This window comes from Talpa occidentalis, unplaced genomic scaffold (genome assembly GCF_014898055.3).
Source record: "Talpa occidentalis isolate TD23 unplaced genomic scaffold, MPIMG_talOcc4v2.1, whole genome shotgun sequence".
Taxonomy (NCBI): Eukaryota; Metazoa; Chordata; class Mammalia; order Eulipotyphla; family Talpidae; genus Talpa; species Talpa occidentalis.
In genome coordinates, this window is record NW_026555331.1 from 129,540,143 (window position 1) to 129,559,237 (window position 19,095).

The 19,095-nt window shown below is 36.0% G+C and overlaps 1 protein-coding gene and 1 long non-coding RNA gene across 3 annotated transcripts in view; one reads left to right on the forward strand and one right to left on the reverse strand.

Annotated features, from left to right (window-relative positions):
* Window positions 1-11,193, forward strand: part of CAV1 (caveolin 1) — a 33,501-nt gene extending 22,308 nt beyond the window's left edge. Inside the window, exon 3 of the mRNA XM_037512055.1 lies at window positions 9,020-11,193. Within this exon, the coding sequence (XP_037367952.1) occupies window positions 9,020-9,361 (342 nt within the window). The 3' untranslated portion in view covers window positions 9,362-11,193. The remainder of the gene's footprint in view (window positions 1-9,019) is intronic.
* Window positions 1-19,095, reverse strand: part of LOC119251701 (uncharacterized) — a 310,608-nt gene that overhangs the window by 208,534 nt on the left and 82,979 nt on the right. The window lies entirely within an intron of this gene.

Consider the following 19,095-nt stretch of genomic DNA (forward strand, 5'->3'; position numbering starts at 1 on the left):
GAGCAGGATTGCATGAAGAGAATGAGAATAAGAAAATACAGAAAGAACTGAATGAGGAACAGAGAGATCTAAGACCTGGGTTTTGTCCAGTCATTGATTACAACCTCCCTGAGGTTCAGCATCTGAGTCTATAAAATGGGAAATAACACCTGTTTCATTAAGTCCTCATGTGCAGGATGTTCTGTGAACACACTGAGGCATATAGCACACTGTAGTAGGAATTATTGCTAATTCAAAGCCTCTATAAAAGTCTCCTATCTCAAAATGTATCTACCACTCTGATGCCTGAAGTCCATTAATGACACATGAGGACAATTGGAGATGATGCTCTGTCTTGTTCTGCACATCCCCCTACACTCCTGCCAAGAAAGAAAAGTCATCTGAATTCATTCTAAAGCAAAAATGCAGACATGCACTGCAGAACAATTACAGACCACATATATGAGGGTGATCCCAAAATTTCTATTGCCTAATGCAGCATCACTGTCATGTCATGATATTTTATGCTAGATATGGTATATGTGAAACTTCAAACATCTCATATTTACTGAGTTTCTTAATAGCATCATTTGTGCTTGATTTAATCTCATGTTGTTGTGTTTAGCACCACCACCAACCCCCACCCCTCTACCCTGCCCAAAGTACATAAAATTCACTGCTAATGTTGCCAGTAAGAAGCCACATCAAGTGATTGTCCTGGAAACAAAATTAAGTCATTAAGGACTTAGAAGATGGGAAATCAGTGATGGGTTTTTTGGGTTTTTTTTTTTTTTTGCCAATCAGGCTTGTCCCATTTCACCACAACTACAATCTTGAAGAACATAAACAAAGTGATGGAAACCATTAAAAGTATCTACTTAATTGAAAACAACAAGAATAACAAAAATTCAAAAACACCTATATCAGAAAGGAGAAACTTCTAATGAACTGAAGTAAAAATCAGACACAGAAGGGCAACCCTTTTAGCATCATCAGGATTATAACCAAAGCAAAAATTTGTACATTATGATGTTTGCAAATCAACAAAGAAATTTTCTAGTGACATTTCTCAGAACACATTCCCTTCCTTAAGGAACACATGAGAGTATTTACAGACCTCCTTTCCTGCAGTAGACACACACACTGGGAAGAAATGAGGAAAAGTAGAGGCTAGAGGCACCAAAGAAAAAAATCCCTGTCCTCACCCTTTCCCTACTGCAGTTATTCAGGTTACTGGGGCAAAACCCCACCAAGCAAATATATGCTTTAATCAACATTTTCTAAATAATTTTTCCTTAAAGGAGACTTCTGAGTTTGAATTTTCTCCTCCTCTGTGGGTTTTCCATGCTGCCAAAGTCATCTAACTGATAACCAACCCTTTATTTTGATCAGAATGGTTGTGATATAGAACTCTGGCAAATAAGAACATCATTTTGAATAAAATGGAATATAAAAAAACAGATAAATAAAAGTATACTTGAGATAAGAAGCAAAGAATTCACAAGATAAAATGATAGTAAAATATTACATATCCCTAAATCCTTTCAATGGATATTTCTAGCTCCTTTAAAATATTTTATGTATTGAATAAATATTTATTTGCTAACTAGTGCATACATCACACTACTTAGGTATAGTGAAGGATACCAAAATGTATGAAACAGACTCAGACTTGCCCTAGGTCCTGGTTTGGTCTGGTCACTTAATGGTTAAATGACTGTTCTTTTGTGGAGAAACGAAAGGCTATTTTCCATTCTTATTATGAACATAACCTAGAACTTCATAAGTTTGTAAAGAGAAGCAGATGAGTGAAATAAGGCATATACCTGTAAAATACTGGGTTTGTGGGGTCTTTTTGTTTTGTTTTTCGTTTTTTCAAGCCTTTATAATGCCTGGGAAGACTCAAGAGGGAAGTCAGTCTGAGGAGTCTGGGGTCCGAACTGGAGACCCAGGCCAGGGACTAAAGACCCCTTCATTACCCCTTCCCCTGCATCCTAAGCCTCTTCTCTTTCTCACCAAGCAGGTAAATGCATACCTTTCAACCCTCCTCCAGTTTGAAAGGCTGACTAGTAATGCAACCCTCTCCCTCCTTTCCTCCTCAAAATGCAACCCTTTGTTCTCAACAAAGCAAGTGACATAGCATCTGCCATCCCAAGGCAGCCCATTGCTCCCAACCCCAGGTTTATAATTTCCCGGGGGCAGTGTGCAGATTCTCTGGAACTCCAAGTAGTCACAGGCATTAACAATGCAATCCAGGCCTCCTGTTTTTAGCTTGGGCTACAAGAACACTGCAGCCTTTTCCCCCAGTGATGCCAGTTTGCTTCAATAACCATATGGGCATTTTCCCTTTCCCCTAAGAAGACACATAGGCATTAGAACAAAGTTCCTATGTTCCAGTAACATTTAATTGTGCTAGTTCTCAGCCCTCTCTACACCCACACATGCAAACACATTTATTCCATTGACTTCAAAGGCTGCTCACATGTTGGAAATATGTGTGAGAACAATGATGGGAGTTTGAAATTAGTCTAAACTCTCTTTCTGTATAAGAGTTTGGGGTATACCTTAGAATATTAGAAGTACATATTTGATACTTATTAACATGCATTTTTTTTACTGAGCTCAGAATCATGAAAATAAATCAGGATTTCTATTGTCAGTTTGTGTGTTTTCATGTAAATAATAGTCATTTATCCTTGTCCAATAATACATATTTATAGGTTTAAGTTAGTGAAAGCCTTCCAAAAAAAATTCCATTCATTATTCACCAACTTCCAGATGCCATCCAACACATGAAAAGCTCCCAGAAAGAAGGGGGACACTTCTTTCAGGACTTTGAGGCATGGAGCATAAAGAGTAACATGAACAAAAAGGAGTCATCACTAAGTGTAAAAGGGCATGCCATGCTCTTTATTCTTTTGCATAAGAAAATAGAAGAAAGAGTGCGAAAATTTTAGGTCCCCTGGCCACTCCAGAGAATCTGATCTGAACTGAAATGGGGCTTGGGCATCTGCATTTAATAAGCACCCTTCCCTCCCATTGACGCTTTTTAAATCTATCCCTTGCTGAGAACCCCTGGAAAGGAGAATCCCTATGCTAGTGCATTCAGGAGCTTTATATTCAAGCTCCTGATGGTCTTCTAGATGGAGCTAGCTGTTGGTCTTTGGTGCATACCTTGGTATAAATCCAAGTCATTCTAGGTATATGAATTGATGACACTAGCAATAGCCTAAAACATTTCTGATATAATGATTGCTGTAAATTGTAGAAAATTGAAGCTGCTGTATTTCCTTCTCATGTATTTTTGGAATTTGCTCTATACCAAAGTCCACAATATTTACATACATTCATTATATATATTTTTTCTATAACCATGAAAATTTAATTAACTAGTAAAAAAACAATAAAATAGAAAATGAAAGATTATAATCCAAACAAAGGTGATTTGTGCAAGAATTATATTAATTCTCTATAGATGCTTAGCACATTACCCCAAAATTTAGTGACTTTAGACAACTTATCAGCTTATAGTATGCCAGGAATTCAAATGTAACTTAGCCGAATAGTCGTGCTCAGGGCCTGTCACAGTCTGCAATCTAGGTATCAGGTTGGAGTCATCTCAAGGCTGACATCACTCAAATAATTAATGGTAGATTCAGTTCCTCTCAAACTGTTGTAGTGAGGGCCTCAGTTTCCCAGTAACTATTGGCCAGGTGTTCCATCAGTTCCTTCCATATAGACTGGTCCCATGGCAGCTGACTTCCAGCAGACCAAGAAAAGAAGTAAGACAAGACCATAATCCTTGAAGGCTTAGAAGTGGCACCCATCACTTTTCTATGTCTTATTGTTTAGAATTAAATCTTTAAGCCTACCCTATACTCAAGAGGAAAGCATTACACAAGAACATGAATACCGGGAAGTGGGCGGTGGGAAGTCACTTCTGTGCACATAAGGAGAAGCCTAGAAGAGGGCAGTTGTTGGCAGTGTTTCAGTAGCTTAATAACGGTAAAATCATTACTTTCTATTTTCTTGTCCATTTAATCATGCAACTCACCTCATGGCCACAAGCTGACTTCTCTACATTAAGTCAACTCATCTTATTCTATGCATGACAAAAGGAGTAAAGAGCCACTCCGTACACTTCTGTCTCTTTTCATAAGGAAAATAAACTTATTAGAAGTCCCACCCAGCAAACTTCCATTTAGATCTTATTGACTGGAACTGGGTGCATGTCTACCCTAAACCAATAACTCATCAAAGATATCAACATAATCATGTTACATCTAAACCAACCATGACTTATCTCATAAATTAAAGGTTTATTGCAATTAGCTGAGTAAGTCAGAATCCTGTTGGCAGAGAAGTGGGACTGGGATGTTGGGCAGGCAGCACACAAGTCATCTGTAAACATCTTCTCTGTTGTTTTTCCTGTGTCCTATATACTCAATAAATCACAATTTCCACTCTAACAGTCCAAAAAGATATTTTCTCCTAAGTACAGAATAAGCAAGTATGATGCCTGAAGAAATCCTAAAATTACTTCATATTTCTTCTTTGAGAATTCCCTTTTCAGAAATAAAATGTCCAGATTATGAAAGAAATAACCTCATCTTTTCAGTGCTGTGTACATATAAAAGGATTTTTTAATATTGCCTTCAGATATATTTAACAAAATGAAATCTTCTGAGATTTACTGCATTAGTCAAGTATTATCAAAACACAACACGACAGATTGCTTTCCTTGACGCCTGCTGCTAGGTTTTTGTTAACTTATGTTTCTGAAATTGTAACATCCTAAGCCAATGTTGCACAGAGGTATTTAATGTCATTTATAAAAATCTAGTAATATAAACTGTTGACTCCTTATAAAGCATCTGTTAAGACACAGAAATATCACTGAAGCACATTTAAGGATCCTTGCCAGAAGGGCAACTTGTTCCTTGGATTACAGAACAGAAGACCAGTTCTTGAGGCAGAGCAGCTCAAGCTCATCTGTGGCATCCCATTCTAAGAGACTAACTGGCACTTGCACCTCTTGCCTTTTTATTTTGTTTTCACCCTTAAAGTAGATCTCAAATTCCTATTCTACTCCAAAGTGAGCAGATAAAAGTTCTGCACTCCTCTAAGGAGTCATAAGAGGGAGTCCCTGAGGAAATGGCACTCCAAAGTGATAGTTTTGATGAGGGATAAATCAAAAAATGATACACATGAACAATGAGCACATTGAAGATTGTCAGAGACAGGCACATTCATTTAGCAAGAGAACTGAAAGATCTCTTGAAAGCAAGATGATGTTCAAGTTCTGATGTAAACCTAGCTGCCTTTGGCATTGGCTATGGAATGCGGCAGCCAGACTGACTGAAGATATGTGGTGATAGCAGACAATAGTTTAAGAGCCCAGGAGAATTCTTAAGCCTGAATTCCAATCTTGAGTCTGCCATTTAATGGGAAGGCATTTTGAAGCCATCACCTGACAGCTCTTTCCATCAATTTCTCTATTCCAAGTGGGACTCCATTTCCCTAAGGATCCCTTCATCTTTAAATATATATGAACCTGCTGAAGCAACTGTGCTTTGATTGCTATAGAATTTTGAACTGATTTTAATGGAATGACTGATTATTTAGCAGAACTTTGCTAGGTTCAGTGCATTATGAATACATGAATACAAAATGTACAACAGGGATTTTAAAACATATTCCCTTCAGTTAACTTCACCCTAAATAGATGGAAGAGAAATATACCTGTTCATGTTGTAAAAAGTACAATTTTCCTAAACTCATACAAAGAAAGCTTTCTAGTCAATACCTTAGAACTCAAAGAGACTTAGGGGAGACTTAAAGCTATGAGTGAGGTCAAAGGAGAAGGCACATGGGGACAGAGATGTAAGCTCCTAGGAAATAGCATGTAGTGCAGGACTGAATGTAGGTCTGGGAATCAGAATATTAGAGATTCACTTGAGACCTTGAGAATGTCTGGCCAGTGTTAATCATTCTGTGCCTCAGTTTCCTCACCTGCTAATTAGAGTTAAAGTCTTTGACTGGGTGCCCAAAATTGTGAGAACATACTATGCAGGACCATAAAAACACAATCAGTAACCAAAATGCAAAATATCCTAATAAATAGAGTACTAAATTAAAATGGAAACATTAACAAAAGTAATTCTTTTAATAATCAAAATGTGGATGTTTTAGGTATCTACCTGGGTGAAAATTATCTAAGACTATTTCACACAGCCTTACATAAGCAAAAGGAGTTCAAATTTGAAGTAGGAAAAGTGCCAGTTTTGCTACTTAGCATTTGGCTGATCTTGAGTTATAACTCCAATGGTACCCTCATTTGTAAGTTGAGAATAATGGCATTCATCTCTGAGAACTACGTAAAGATAATTACAGATGGAAGTTAGTTCTTTTCAGCTACTGGTGAAGTTGGAATTTACAGCCACCATGTACTTTGCAGCTGATAGTTTCTCTTATTACAATTGCCACACAGAGCAAGGAGTTTTTTAATGGCACTATTTATTGAGCATTTACTATATTGTAATGTTCTATCCCCATGCTAAGCACTTTACATACACTATATCGCGTATTCTTCACAAAAACTATTACTGCTGCAGAAACGGAGGTAGAAAGAAAAATAAGCTTTGTATCTGGTCCCATTATCTCTCATTAATCTATCTTGCTTTCTTTTTTTTCAACTTAATCTAATCAGCTATACCTTTCATATTCTTCAAAGTCATCTTGTATTTTCAGGACTAAAGCAGCAAATAACTGAATATATCTATATATATTTACGTAACATGTTATTTTTGTCATGTTGCTGTCTCCCCTGGAGACCTGCTCTAAATTCACTTGGATATTTGAGAATAAATTATGCTCACTGGCAGTTTCTGCAAAACACGAAAAAGCAGTCACCCAAAATCTTCTAAGCAACTTAAAAGAAAGATTAAGTTAAATGAGAACACTGTCTGATCATGATAGCCAGTCAACAAATATTTGTAACTATCTCTTCCCTTGCAAAATAATCACAAAGTATAAATGCTTAAAATCTGCTCTGTAAAGAAGTAAGAAATCTTTCCTTTTCTCCAGTAAAGTGCTTCCCAACCTCCTTTGATAATGCCCTGTTTTTATTTTCCAATAAAATAAAAACCCTTGCCTGTGATATAGTTTAAATGTCTGTATCCAGTGCAGGGCATTCATGAGTCACAATTGTCCATCTTCTGACCCCAATTAAAAATGCCTGTTCTAGGATATTAACTTTGATTTAATCAAATAGTCTTACAAAACAAATTCTTTGGGTACCTAGTAGCTGAATGAAGGAAAACTACAGCTCTTTGTTTTAATACATTCCTGGAAATGCAGTATCAGATCAGGACCCCAATAATAGAGAATTAAGTAAATTGCACAGAAACTTCACTAAAGGGTTGATTTGACTTGCCAAATACTCAGTACAACATTTTAAAACACACAAGTACAATAAATGTTTACCTCTGTCTTTAGATCTAAATGGCACAGAAAAAAATAGAATCATCAATTTATTAAACTTCTTTTACATAATTGTAGTCATACTATTTTTACATATTACATTGTTAGGCATTGAACACTAGATCAAGAAACAGAATGTTCTAGAAAATATACTTTGACTATTAGTAAACATGAACTTTTTCCAAAAGAAGTTTTTTTTGTGTGTTGACTCAGAGGTGGCTCCCTGGAACTGAGAGGTTCCATAAAGTCCCCCAAGTCCTCATTCTTTAATCCTGAGTTTGGCTGGATTGCCACTGGCAGTCAACTTGTTCACATTTCAAACTACATTAGATCCTTTCATACAACTGCCACCATGAAAAAATTGAGTTGACTCTGACCTACTCTTCTTTTTTTAATGCTATGCTTCAACTTAGTCTATATTAAATCATTCCAGAGGGATAAAGGCTCCTAAGTATTAACTGTTTAGGTGAATATGTCCTATGGGTAGGCATGGGGGGAAAATGTTACTGGGAAAGGTGCTGAGTTTGCATTTTGGCTCCCACCATTGCTTCGTGATTAACTCTAAAAAGTTACCTTCACCTCTCTAAACTTCTGCATCTTCTTTTCTAAAATACCACCAGCCTGCCTTCCCAGATTGGTTTAAAAGCCCATAGCATGTGGAGATGATATATTGTAGAAGCACTTAGTAACTGTAAGTGCTATGAAACTGCAAACTCATTTGTTACTTCCTTTTGACCTCCAGAATTCTTCAGGTGTGCACCACTGATAATTGCATATAATTCAGAATTTAACTGTTAGTGTATTTAATTCAAATGAAGTTTTCTCTTATTAATATTTTTAAACTGCCTTCCTGTCTAGTGTCCTTTCTATTAATGTTACCTCTCTTCTATCCGACAAATCAGAATCTGAAAGCTCAAAGATCATTTTATGTTTTTCTCTCTCGTTATCCTTGAAGCCCTTCCTTATTCCAGGCACCCTGTTCACACCATTTCCAGGGTCCCTTCTTCCTTTCTCTCCAAATTTGCTCACATCTCACCATGTTACAAAGACTACTTGAGCCTTCATAACTCACAATATCTAATTCCCTGAAGTAACTTTGAATTGAATGGTCAGAGTCAATAATCAATTATGAACTAACTACCCCTTATCATTATGTGTAGCTGTGTTGTACTGCAATTAACTTGGTTCCTGTCATTTACATTTTTTAATTTTACTGAATTACTCGTCCATGTTGCTGAAGGCAGGAATTTCATCACATCCATTTAGTTTGCCCTAGAGCAATGGTTCTCAACCTTTTGCTTGGTAAAGAAACATCTGAAAGACATGTTAAAAGTTTTCCTGGATTCCACCCACAAAGGTGCAGTAAGATCCAGGTGGGGTCAAAATATCTGCATTCCCTACAAGTTCCAAGTGATGTTGATGCTGCATGATGCCTTCAGAATCTGTATAAGAAGCTATACATAAAAAGCAAATAGATATTTGTGGATACTCAGTAGTGGGATTTTTTAAATCTTTTTCTTCTATTTCAAACTCACATTCTTTCACTTTTTCTTTTTAGATTGATTTTGAAGATGTGATTGCAGAACCAGAAGGAACACACAGTTTTGACGGCATCTGGAAGGCCAGCTTCACCACCTTCACTGTGACAAAATACTGGTTTTACCGTTTGCTGTCTGCGCTCTTTGGCATCCCGATGGCGCTCATCTGGGGCATTTACTTTGCCATTCTCTCTTTCCTGCACATCTGGGCAGTTGTACCATGCATTAAGAGTTTCCTGATTGAGATTCAGTGCATCAGCCGTGTCTATTCCATCTACGTCCACACCTTCTGTGACCCACTCTTTGAGGCTATTGGCAAAATATTTAGCAATATCCGCATCAATATGCAAAAAGAAATATAAAGGACATTTCAAGAATAGAAGTATACCTAACTCTTTCGTTTTCCTTTTAATTTTCTTGGTGCCAATTTCAAGTTTCAGTTTGCTAGTATAGCAACAATATACAAATGAATTTTCTTGGTTCAGAACAAATATCCAGTTCATAAATGTTTTCTGAGCTATTTCATCTAATTTCTTTTTATTAGTCTGAATATTTTTAAACCCATTTAAAAATTTTTTCTTGTATTTTTATTTGTATGTGGATCATTGTTGATTAGCTAAGATATGGACATACTGAAAGGTAATTTGAGAGAAATACGAAGAACTGAAGGCGGGGGAAGAATCAACAGCTTTAACTGCCTACCTAAAATGTTGATCATTTTGTTTTAGGGGAGAATCCCAGGCTCTATAGTCACTGGGCATACAGGTATGTGGGCAAGTTTTAAGCAAATACTTTCCCTAACATCTGAAGTTTTAGTGGGTTGCTGTCATTCACTTCAATGATCCAGTGGGATCGCTGATCCTTACCAAGTTAGAAAGTAATCATCTGTATTCACCTGATCTGACTAATGCCTTACCCTTCTTAAAATTTTAACCCATGATACTTTCTGTGCCTGAATATTTGTTACATTGATAATGAAACTTAAGTGCCTTCCTGTGTTTCACATTTTCCTTTTCAAAGAGGGTCCAACTTACTCAGCCTGTCCCCAAGACCAAAAGTAGAAAATCCATTTCTATGTATTCCACATTTTCACTCTGAAATAAAGCTGAGTGAAGTTCATGTCTGCTCTTGACCACACAGCATCTTTATCCATAGCTAGTATGTTCGACATCAACCCCATGAAATGAATTAATGTGGACAAATGGAGCTGAGCCCTCTCTGGGTTAGCAGGAGTGGAAACCAACATTCTCTGCCTCTCATCAGCTGAATGAGGTCAGCATGTCCATTCAGCTTCATTTATTTTCAAGAATAATCACACTTTCCTGACTCCAAACTAATCCATCACTGTTGTGGTATAGTGGCTGAACATTGTGTTCCTTTTTCAGCTGATCAGTGGGCCTCCAGGGAAGAGTTGATAAAATGGAGGCCATTGTGTGAGCCTGTCAGAATTGTTGCAAATGTGACTGCTTCAAAGGAAAGCACTTGCGACCTTCTGTTATGCTGTGACATGTGGCCCCTCCCTCTGCCAGGAGCTTTGGCTCTAATTCAAGCATCATTTTGCCAGAGAGAATATGGGAGAGGGGCAGTAATAAAAAATTGAGGTAATTCTGCTGGAATAAGTTCAAATTCTTCTGAACTCAAACTGAGGAATTCTACCTGTAAACCTGAGTCATAAAGAAAGCTGCCTGGTATACCCAAAAGCTTTTTATTCCTCCTGCTCATATTAAGACTCTGCCCTTGGGGATTTTATTTTCATCTTTCAGTTATGCTTTTATTTTTTATTTTCATATACTTATTGCATACATTTCCTTTCTTTTCCCTCTCCAAGCTTTCCAGACACTTTAATTATCAACCTGTTAAATACTTCGTTTTTTGCATTTAAAACAGACACTGGCATGGATATAGTTTTACTTTTAAACTGTGTACATAAATTGAAAATGTACTATATTGCATACTTTTTTAAGTGTAAAGATATTTTTTATCTTTAAATGAAGAAAACCACTTGGGAAATTGCTTGTGATTCAATCTGTAAACTGTGTATCCCAAGACATGTCTGTTCTAGTCCCTTGTGGAAAGCAATTGCTGGTCCAAAAGATTGCTGAAATTTTATATGCTTACTGATGTATTTTACACTTTTTTATCCTGCATGTCCTATAACAGTTACAACTCTGCACAATAAAAATGTTTAACAGTTTAACAGACCTCTTTATTTTTTTCTCCCAAAGAGGTATGCACTATTTGTGTGTATGAGTTTGTGTATATATGTAATGAACACACACATAGTATGTGTATACATCTTGAGTTTGTGGTGAGAAATGTTCTTCAACTTTTCAGTTATTCCAGTCATGTAGGTGGGATCTTTCTTCTAAAGCCATCACAATTCAAGATTTAATTCAGATAAAATTTAATTAATAACAAAGTTAATGATTAACTTTCTTAATCATTAGCTTTCATGAAATAATGAGTTACTTTAGCTAAGGTACTTAATAATAATCTTTAACTTTAACAATAATTAACTTTCATGAAGTATCACGAGACACTTCAGATAAAAATTAATAAGAATGATTTGTTTTCTTCCCATCCCCTGAGAATGTCTCTGATTTATAGCTGTATTTGGTTCTCCTATATTCCTCCTATAAGTGAAATCATCCGATATTTTTCTTTTTCCTTCTGACTTATTTCACTGAGCAAAATCCCTTCCAGCTCCATCCATGTTGTTGCAAATGGCATTAGTTTATCTTTTTTGATTGCTAAATAGTATTCCACTGTGTATATGTACCACATCTTCTTGATCCAGTCATCTACTTGGGGGCATTTGGGTTGTTTCCAGGTCCCACCTTTTATAAATAGTGCTGCAATAAACATAGGGGTGCAGGTATCTGTTCAAATTAATGTTTTTTGTGTCCTTTGGGTAGATCCCTAAGAATGGAATTGCTGGGTCATATGGTAGTTCCATTTTTAGTAGTCTGATAAATCTCCACACAGCTTTCCATAGTGGTTGGAACAGTTTGCATTCCCTCCAGCAGTGTAGGAGAGCTCCTTTTTCACCATATTCTCGCCAACATTTGTTGTTGCTAGTTTTTTAATGTGTCATTCTTACTGGTGTAAGGTGGTATCTCATTGTGGTTTTGACTTGCATTTCCCTGATTATGAGGGGTATTGAACATTTTTCATATGTCTGTTGGCCATTTTTATTCCATCTTTGGAGAAGTACTTTTTAAGTTCTTTTGCCCATTTTTTGACTGGATTGTTTACTATGTTTTTCTTGAGTTGTGTGAATTCTTTGTATATCTTTGCGATCAATCCTTTATCAGTTGTGTGGAGTGCAAAAATTTTCTCCCAGTTGATATGGTGTCTCTTTATTTTGGTTAATGTCTCTTTTGCTGCACAGAAGCTTTTTAATTTGATGTAATACCTGCTGTTTATTTTTTCCTTCATTTTCTTTGCTTTGGGGGATGAGTCTTTAAAGATGTTACTGAGATGTATGTCTGTAGTGTTTTACCTATGTTTTCTTCAATATAGTTTATGGATTCAGGTCTTATGTTCAGTTCTTTTATCCACTTTGAGTTAATTTCGGTGCATGATGTGAGGTAGTGGTCTAGTTTCATTCTTTTGCTTGTGGTGGTCCAGTTTTTCCAGCACCATTTATTGAATAAACTTTCTTTGTTCCATTGTATGTTCTTTGCTTCTTTGTCAAACATTAGTTGTCCATATGTGTGTGGCTTTATTTCTGGCCTTTCTATTAATTTCCATTGGTCTGTGTGTCTGTTTTTGTCCCAGTACTATATATACTGTTCTAAAAATTATGTCTTTGTAGTATAGTTTGAAGTCTGAGGATGTGATACCTCCATTCTCCTTTGTTTTAGTCAGGAGAGCTTTGGCTAGTCAAGGTTTTTTGTGGCTCAATATGAATTTCATCAACATTTGTTCTATTTCTTTGAAGAATGTCATTGAGATTTTTATTGGAATAGAGTTGAATCTGTAAATTGCTTTTGGTAGGATGGCCATTTTGATAATGTTAATTCTTCCAATCCATGTGCAAGGGATGTCTTTGCATTTCTTTTATTACTTTTAACAATGTTTTAGAATTTTATTTGCATAGGTCCTTCACCTCTTTCGTTAGGTTTATTCCCAAGTATTTGATTTTTTTTCACTTATAAAAGGGATGGTTTTCTTGATTTCTTCTTCTTCAGATTGGTTGTTTGTATGTAGAAAGGCTACTGACTTTTGTGTGTTGATTTTGTATCCTGCTACTTTACTAAACTGGTTGATTGTTTTGATTAGGTTTTCTGTGGAGTTTTTAGGGTTTTCTATGTATATTATCATATCATCTGCAAATAGTGATAGTTTTACTTCTTTTTTCCCTATTTGGATTCCTTGTATGTCTTTTTCCTGTCTTATTGCTCTGGCTAGTACTTCCAGTATTATATTGAAGAGCAGTGGCGAGAGTGGACATCCTTTTCTTGTTCCTGATATTAAAGGAAAGGCTTTCAGCTTTTCACCAATGAGAATAATATTGGCTATGGATTTGTCATATATGGCTTTTATCATGTTAAGTATGTTCCTTCTATCCTGAAAATTTTAAGGGCCTTCATCATAAATGGATGTTGAACTTTGTCAAATGCTTTCTCATCATCTATTGCTATGATCATATGTTTTTTATTTTTCTTTTTGTTGATGTGCTGGATTACATTAATTGATTTTCAGATGTTGAACCATCCTTGTGCCCCTGGAATAATTCCCACTTGATCACAGTTTATTATCATTTTGATGCATTGCTGGATTCTGTTGGCAAGGAGTTTATTGAGGATTTTTGTGTTGGAGTTCATTAGGGAGATTGGCCTGTAGTTTTCTTTTTTTGTGTTGCCTTTGTTTGGTTTTGGTATTAGTGTAATGTTGGCTTCATAGAACGTATTTGGTAGTATACCTTCTTTCTCAATTTTTTGAAAAAGTTTGTGTCGGATAGGCAATAGTTCATTTCTGAACATTTGATAGAATTCATTTGTGAAGTCGTCTAACCGAGATTTTTTTTTAAGAGGCATTTTTCAGTCACAACATATTTTTGGCCATGGCTAAGTTGACATTAATGGTTTCTGTATTAATAAGAGTTCTCCAGAGAAAAGAACCAATAGGAAATGTGTGTGTATGTGTAAGTATGCACTACTATAATCATATTTGCACATTTTTCCTGAGCAGAATCATGAACATAATAACTTCCACTAGCATCTATCATTAATACTAAATTATTTGATCCTGAGATATGACATATCCCTAACTATTCTAGAAAATGGCAAAAGTAATGACAATTAACATTCCCACCAGCATTTAGAACTAAAACATTCCTTAGATTTTGCTAACCAAATGGGTATAAAATAACATTTTACTTCAGTTTTGATTTATAACCTTCTGATTACTAAAGAGGTTGAGTATCTTTTTTTTATTTATATGGCTATATGGGTTTCCTCTTATGTGAAGAGATTTCTCAGTCATTCAGTAATTTTTTTTTTAGGATGGTTTCTTTTTTATCATTGATCCAGAGGAATCTGTGACTACTTCATTGTGAACAACCATGCAAATTCTGTTCTATCCTACCTACTGTCTCTGTTTCCACTCTTGTCCCACATCTAACACATTTGCCCATTTAGCTGTACAGCAAAACAAATTGTCACATACACCTACAGAGAGAGAGAAAGAGAGGGAGTGAGAGCGCTTAAAATCCTCCAGTGACTTACTGAATTCAGTATAAAATTTAATTTATTTACTAAGACTTATAGTCTTAATAATCCAATCCCTACCCATCTCTCACATTTTAGCCAATACCAAAACCTCCTCACTATGTGAGTTCTAGACATACTGATGCTCTTTCAGTCCCACCCAGTTACAGGATTTTGCACAGCTGTTTCCTCAAACTGACATACTCTTATATCTTTCTCTCTACTTTGCTACCTCTTGTCATCCTTTTCATCTCAGCTTTACTAACTCCTCAATGAGAGGTTTTCTAGGTCCTTTATCTGAAGCAAGTCCTCCCTTCTTAATCTTTGCCTTAGCTTCATGCCAATTTCCTTCACAGCACATATCATATTGAATGATTATTTTATTTGCAAGTTTATAATATTTGAGTCTTTATCTCCCTTAAGATGTAAACTCCATAATGCAGAGATTTTACCATATAGGCAATTAATATTTGTTGGAGGGAGGGAGGGAAGGATGAGTAGTGAGCCCATCCTGGAAATTATGAAAGTATCAGGTGCCAGACTTCTACATTACCACCAATAGTGTCGTGAAAACAGTCACAGAATCCATTCTGAAATAACTCACAACTAATCAGCAACATACTTGCTGTTTGTTTTCCTTTTTCCACTATCCTTTATTACTCCATGATTTTGCTCCCCCAGCAAAATTTTCTGTATCATGCCCACTTAAACATTTTAAGTGTCAAATCATGAGTCTCCCAATGAAAATTTTAGCAGATTTACATGGATACTTAATATATATTTCATCTTACTTGAGTAATAACAAACACATGTTGATACAGTTATTAAGGAAAAGGATGGTTTTCCAGCAGCTGCTGACTTCATCAATTCCACTATGAAATGAGTCACTCAAATATCCACAAAGTTAAAAAGTTACAAGTTAGTAAGAGGAATGTTTTCCTTACTGTGTCATGAGAGAGGGGTGGGAAGAGTTACACAGGAAAAGCAAATAAAATCAACTGAGAGATTTGATGCTATAGAAGTTGAGTAATTTACTATATAGCTAATTGGAATTTTAACAAAACAACTGAAAAACATGTGAAAACTGGCATAAAGGGTGGAGATTTTGCAACAGAAAGAAGATAGTCATTAAAAAAAAAAAAAGCAACAGCTGCCCGTTTGAATCATTTTATTAATGGGCAACAAAGAAACCTACTCCTCTCCATTTGTATTACTATGATGCCAAGTATTAATGAGGTAATAACTATGCCAGGCATTAGTCAATGTCCTTTCTGAAAGGATATTTATTTCTAAATCCTTCATCACATTGCACAACTCTTGGAAAAGGTAAGACTTAGTTACCTACCAAATCTAAGACACAAATTAAGTGCTCTATAACACAATTAAGTGCTTTGTGAAATGCATGGCACACTGTTCTCATGGATGAATATAATTTGACTTGCCACTGACTTTGCATTTTCACAGTGATTTTGTTCTTCACCTCATTGCCTTCATATTGCCCTCAAAATAAAATAGCTCCTAGTTATTGAACACATACCATATACCAAGCAAAGTACTAAGTATCTTACAAATACTGTTCTGATAACAGCCATGTAACTTATATGTTATTATCTAGGTCATATGGATACCATTGTTCTATTTTTGAGATGGGACAATAGAACTTCAGAGGGTTTAAACAACTTACTCTAGGTTACCCAGTGAGAGTAATACCCAAGACTAAGTGGCCAAAGTTCTTCTTTATGGAGAAATATACTGTTTTCTTGGGATAAATTACAAAAGTGGAGCACCATTTGGCAGTATTACAATAGCACTGTGTGTCATCAAGGAATGAAAAACCAACATATGGTTAAAAGTCATGCAGAAAATATGTTCCCTAGTTCAAGGTTCTGTTCACATAATGGTTCATTTTATTCTTTCAATGGGCATTTATGGAACAACTATTTGGTATTTGTAAGGGATAGAAAGATAGGTAGCACAAAGATGGGTAAAGACAAAGACCTTTGTCTTCAAGAAAGGTCAGTGAGTATCAATGAAGGCAACTCTAGGATGGATTGAATATTCTTCTATTTTTCCACTGAGAAAGTAATTTTTTTATAAAATAAAATTTATGGCAATACATTTTATAATTTAGTACAGTTATTTTAAAAGCATACTGTATAGAATCCACAAGTACTGACTAGGTACTGACAAGCTGTTTTAATTTCTTCCATATTAATTTTCAGAATATATTTTGACTAAATAGTTCTATCACTAAGAAAAGCTGAAAAGCATTAATTGATTTGATGAAATAGATACACACTAAGATCCTAAATGAAATGTTGGTGCTGCTTTTGTGATTTTTCACTTAAAGATGTTCTCAAAACTTTTTGAAGATACAGGCTCAGCTGGGGAGGTGTCCAAACTCAGAAAACAGCTATCAAAACCATGAGTATACACTAATTAAAATATACAGTATTCTTGCAAACTCACAAAAAATGAATAAAAATTGAATGGGAAAATTGGGAGGTGGGAGGGAATTTGGCTTCATATATATTCCTGAGAAAGAAATTTAACAGTGTCATTAGGACAAGTATCCAGGATGATATTATCCAGGAAATTAGCAAATAAAATACTAGTCTTTGGTACGTATACTGAACAATTTCTTTAGCTCCTTTTATTTCACCTTCAACATTAAATAATAACAAACATAAATAACAAACAAACTACAGCAGAAACATCTTTGAACTTAGAAGCAGGAACCCGTAATCAAGACTTTGACCAACCTGAAACCTAACTGTGTGACCTCGGATAAGTCATATAACTGATAACATACTCTTAAATAGGCAGTCATAATGCCTTCCAAGCCTCAATAGAGTATGGTTTAGTGAAAATGTCTAAAACAAGCCAGACGTCACAAGAATGAGAACTTTCTGACAGCCCCCTTACTTTATCACCCTCTTATTCTTCCTATGTCTAAAAAGAGTCACTTGACTACTTTCCTTAACACTTTCAAGTCATTCTCTTCCGTCTCCTCATAGACTAGATTTTTTATTGTGTTCATCAATATGGACTGGGTCAAAAATACCCCAAATCTCCCTGACCATCTATGTCAAGATCCATCATTGTCTAACTTCCATTTCTGTGTCTTTTTAGTTGTAGACTCCAGAGTGACATCTGATATGTTCAGACTAGATTATAGATGGACTTTTCCTATATTTATTACCTGTACTGGCAGTGACAACCATGGGAGAAATGTCAACTGATTTGAAAGTTTGTCCATTCAAGAGAAGCTAATTGTGAATAGAAATGTAACTGGCAGGTTGGAAATTATGTCTACTGCAATCTAAACACCCTTAAATTCCCACCAAACTACAATCTTCCAAACTCATCCACACCTGTGTCCTCCTGTATTTCCATGAGATAGGAAGGGAGGTGTTCTCACAACTCAATTTTAGAGTTGAGAAAAATAAAGCACACAGACAGATGACTTATGTATGGTTACTTAATAAGTGGTGGAACAAGAAATTAATCCAGATTTTCTAAGAGTTTAGACAGCCTGGTCTCTCTTTAACAATTAAGATTGTTAAGATTTCAAAACAGGGGCCTCCCTAGTGGCACAGGGGTTAAAGACAGTGCTATCAAGCTATGCTGGCCACTGCAGGACGAGTTCAGTCCACCGCTAGCCGGCTGGCCAGGGAGCTGACCCACATGGCACAGCAGACCTCTCCTGTCTCGCCCGCTGCTCCTGTCAGCAGTGTATTTCAGTGGATCCTCCTGTTCTGCTCCCCACTCTCTCTGATGAATCTTCTCACCCCCTCACACCTCTGGCTTAGATCCAAGATCTTCTATGCATAAAAAAATAAATATTTTTTAAAAGATTTCAAAATGTATAGCGAGTGCAACAAATGATGTATAAGTATCAACCATAGAAGAAGAAACACAGAACACAGCTAGAAGAGGGAGTGACCCAAGGTCACTAATGTAAGAAAATAAACCAGCTTTAAATAGACTTCTGATGTGATGGGATCATGCTTTCCCTCCTAGGCAACTTCCTCTCTGTAAAGTAACATTAATACCATTCAGGAAAGAACCTGGGGGTTAAATCCTTAGCGTCAGCCCTAGGGGCCAATAGAGAACTCTCTCCACTAGCACCCCAATAATTTCAGCCTATAAATAGAGATCTCTTTCATATACAGAAAACACAATTCATATTCAGCTACTACCTGCAAACTAAATGAGGATTTATCTCATTGTAAAGGACATAAGTATTTTATTTGTGGAATTTAGATGAGACATAATAAAGGGAGAAGAGATGCAAAGCAGCTGTTACCAGAGGTTTCATTATAAGATCTACCCTCATCACTCTTAGAACTGAGGGACCATTACTAAACACAGATTTCCCC